This window comes from Chaetura pelagica, unplaced genomic scaffold (assembly GCF_000747805.2).
Source record: "Chaetura pelagica isolate M959 unplaced genomic scaffold, ChaPel_1.0 scaffold1418, whole genome shotgun sequence".
In the NCBI taxonomy this organism is placed as follows: domain Eukaryota; kingdom Metazoa; phylum Chordata; class Aves; order Apodiformes; family Apodidae; genus Chaetura; species Chaetura pelagica.
This window is the reverse complement of record NW_009954299.1, coordinates 45626-48343: the sequence shown is the minus strand read 5'-3', so window position 1 is coordinate 48343 and position 2718 is coordinate 45626. Positions and strand designations below refer to the sequence as shown.

The 2718-nt window shown below is 55.3% G+C and overlaps 1 protein-coding gene across 1 annotated transcript in view; it reads left to right on the top strand.

Annotated features, from left to right (window-relative positions):
* Nucleotides 1–212: 212 nt before the first annotated feature.
* SLAMF1 (signaling lymphocytic activation molecule family member 1) overlaps nt 213–2718 on the top strand; it is a gene marked incomplete at its 5' end in the record, with an annotated part of 9584 nt that continues 7078 nt past the window's right edge. The window contains 3 exons of the mRNA XM_010003839.1: nt 213–539; nt 1061–1342; nt 2558–2656. Of these exons, the coding sequence (XP_010002141.1) occupies nt 213–539; nt 1061–1342; nt 2558–2656 (708 nt within the window). The remainder of the gene's footprint in view (nt 540–1060; nt 1343–2557; nt 2657–2718) is intronic.

The window sequence follows — 2718 nt, the reverse complement described above, 5'->3', positions numbered from 1 at the left end:
ACCCAGAGTTCACAACCCCCCTTAGATAACCTCTTCATTTCTCAACCCATTCCTCACACCCCCCCCTTGAGCTGACCCCAACCCCCAGATGATGAGGGTGGGTCCAACTCTCCCACTCAGCTCCATGGGCTCCCAACCTTCTCCAGCAGAGCTGGGATGGATCTCCAGCTCCTCCTTGGTTGCCTCAGTCTTTTTCTCCACTTTCCTCCCAGGCACAAGTCGTGGGACAAGGGAGACAGTCCTGGGCACCTTGGGGAAGGCAACAACACTGAGGGTCCCTCCTGAGTTCCAGAACCTCACCCGACGCTTTGGAGAAGCTACATGGAAGAGGAACACAGAAGACCCAAAGCACAAACTCGTCCTGCTCAGGTACACAGAAGGCAACTACACCAACTACATGAAGGGAAGAACTCGCTTCCACCAGGTGGATTTCTCCTTGGAGATCCTCAACACCAGCAGGCAGGACAGGCAGCTCTACGAGTACTTGGTCAGCAAGGGGCCGGAGGAGGAAGTCTTGCAGATCTGGCTGGATGTGTTTGGTGAGATGTTCTGCTGCCCCAGGAGGACCACACTGGGTGCTCTTGTGGTGCTGGGAGCAGGTCTGGGAGGTGGGTGGTGGTCGAGGTTTGAGGGGAGATGCTCCACCCTGATGTCAAGGTGCTGCAGGGAGTCCCCTTGCACATCTGGGCAGCCCCAGCAGCTTTTGGGTGCCTACCAGACCATGTTCCTCTCTCATGGTCATTGGTTTCTCTCCATCTTCTTCACTGAAAGGGTTGTCAGGGTCTAGCACAGGCTGCCCAGGGTGGAGTCACCAACCCAGGAGGTGTTTAGAAGATGTGGAGCTGAGGGACATGGGTTTGCACTGGACTGGGTAGAGTTGGGTTCATGGTTGGACTTGATGATCCTAAAAGGTCTTTTCCAACCAGTACAATCCTAATGGCTCTATGGTTCTGTCTACCAGGGGTTTAGGAGAACCCAGCAGGATTTCCCAGGCAGGTGCCACGTTTCCATCCTCCTCCAGACACAAACCTTTGCCTCTTCCCTCCCTCCCTCTCTCCAGAGCCTGTCTCTGACCCCAGGATCCAGCACCTCAGCTGGTCCATGGCCAACGGCAGCTGCACCATCACCCTCAACTGCACAGCAGAACGAGGGGACAACATCTCCTACAGCTGGGTCAACCAGGACCTCAGCACCCCGGGGCTCTGCTCCAGCACTGGCAGCATCCTGCACCTTTCCTACCCCTTGCAGAACACCAGCATCTCCTGCAGCTGCAGGGCCAGCAACCCTGTCAGCTACCAGGTTGTCACCTTCAACTCCTCCGGGTGCAGCTACAAACAAGATGGTGAGTCCCCAGTTGCTGGCCTGGCTCTCTCCAACCTTCTGGTCTTAGTCTTGCTTCACAGGGGACTTTTCCACCCTGCTTGAAGCAGCCTCAAAGGGGCTTTCTGCCAGAAAAGTGGCCACTGTGTCACCAACTCATGGTGGCCCAGTCCTTCTTGTCAGGGCCCAACGTGGAGCTGTGGGTCCCATGGGTCTTCTCAGCCACCCTCCCATCCTGGTGCTCCAGGCTCGTGATTAAAGACATGAGACTTGCTCAGTAGCTGACGTGGGGAAGGCACCAACCTTGGTGACAACTTCCCCTTTGGAAGCTCTGGGGGCAAAAAAGTGTCACACTCTCTGTCACGGGGGTTTTCTGACCCTCCCTGGTGACGTGGGGGACTTTCACTGGGGCAGGACAAAGTGGTGGCTGCCCCTTTCCCTGGAGACCTGGAGGTGAAGTCACACCTCTCTTGGGGCTCCCACAGTGTCCTGGATTGAGAAAACACCCCCAGTTGGGACCTTAAGAAAGGGAGATGCTGAAATGAGATGTTCTGAGGGTGGTGGGTTCAGGTTTGTTTCTCACCCCCTTGCCCCCCAAAAAAACCCCCTGGGACCTTGGGACACTCCTGGGTGGTGTCACCACCAGTGGTCCAGGAATGGGGGAGAACCCTGTGGGAACTGTGTCCCCCTGTGATGCAAAGTACCAAGGAGCTGCCTCCCTAAAGCCACCAGAGACCTTTTGAGGACTTGATCTGGCCCTGACGTGGCCTCCAGCTGGTTTTTTTCTCGCTGACTGCTGCAGTCTGGAGATGATGAGAGAGAAGGGTTTCCTGTCCCTTGTTTCCTGTTCTACCAACGTGATCAACCCAAAATTAGGTGATGAGATGAAGGGAGATTTTAGCTGCTCAGCTCTGGGTGGACCCAGGTTATCAACCCAAAAGCAGGTGATGAGATGAAGGGAGATCTTTGTGCTCAGCTCTGGGTGGACCCAGGGTATCAACCCAAAAGCAGGTGATGAGATGAAGGGAGATTTTAGCTGCTGGGTTCTAGGTGGACCCAGGGTATCAACCCAAAAGTGGGTGATGAGATGAAGGGAGATCTTTGTGCTCAGCTCTGGGTGGACCCAGGGTATCAACCCAAAAGTGGGTGATGAGATGAAGGGAGATTTTAGCTGCTGGGTTATAGGTGGACCCAGGGCTGGTGGGTGATGTCCTCTCCTCTCTGCCCCCCATCTCAGACAGCTCCAGCCTGACAACGGAGCAGCTCATACTGGTGGTGCTGTCTGTGGTTTTAGTGATCATCTTCATCATGAGCATCTTTTGGAGAAAGCACAGGGGTGAGTTCTGGTGCTGGGACAGTCAGGGGGTCCAAAGGTGGGGTGGGACTTGGAATTTGGGG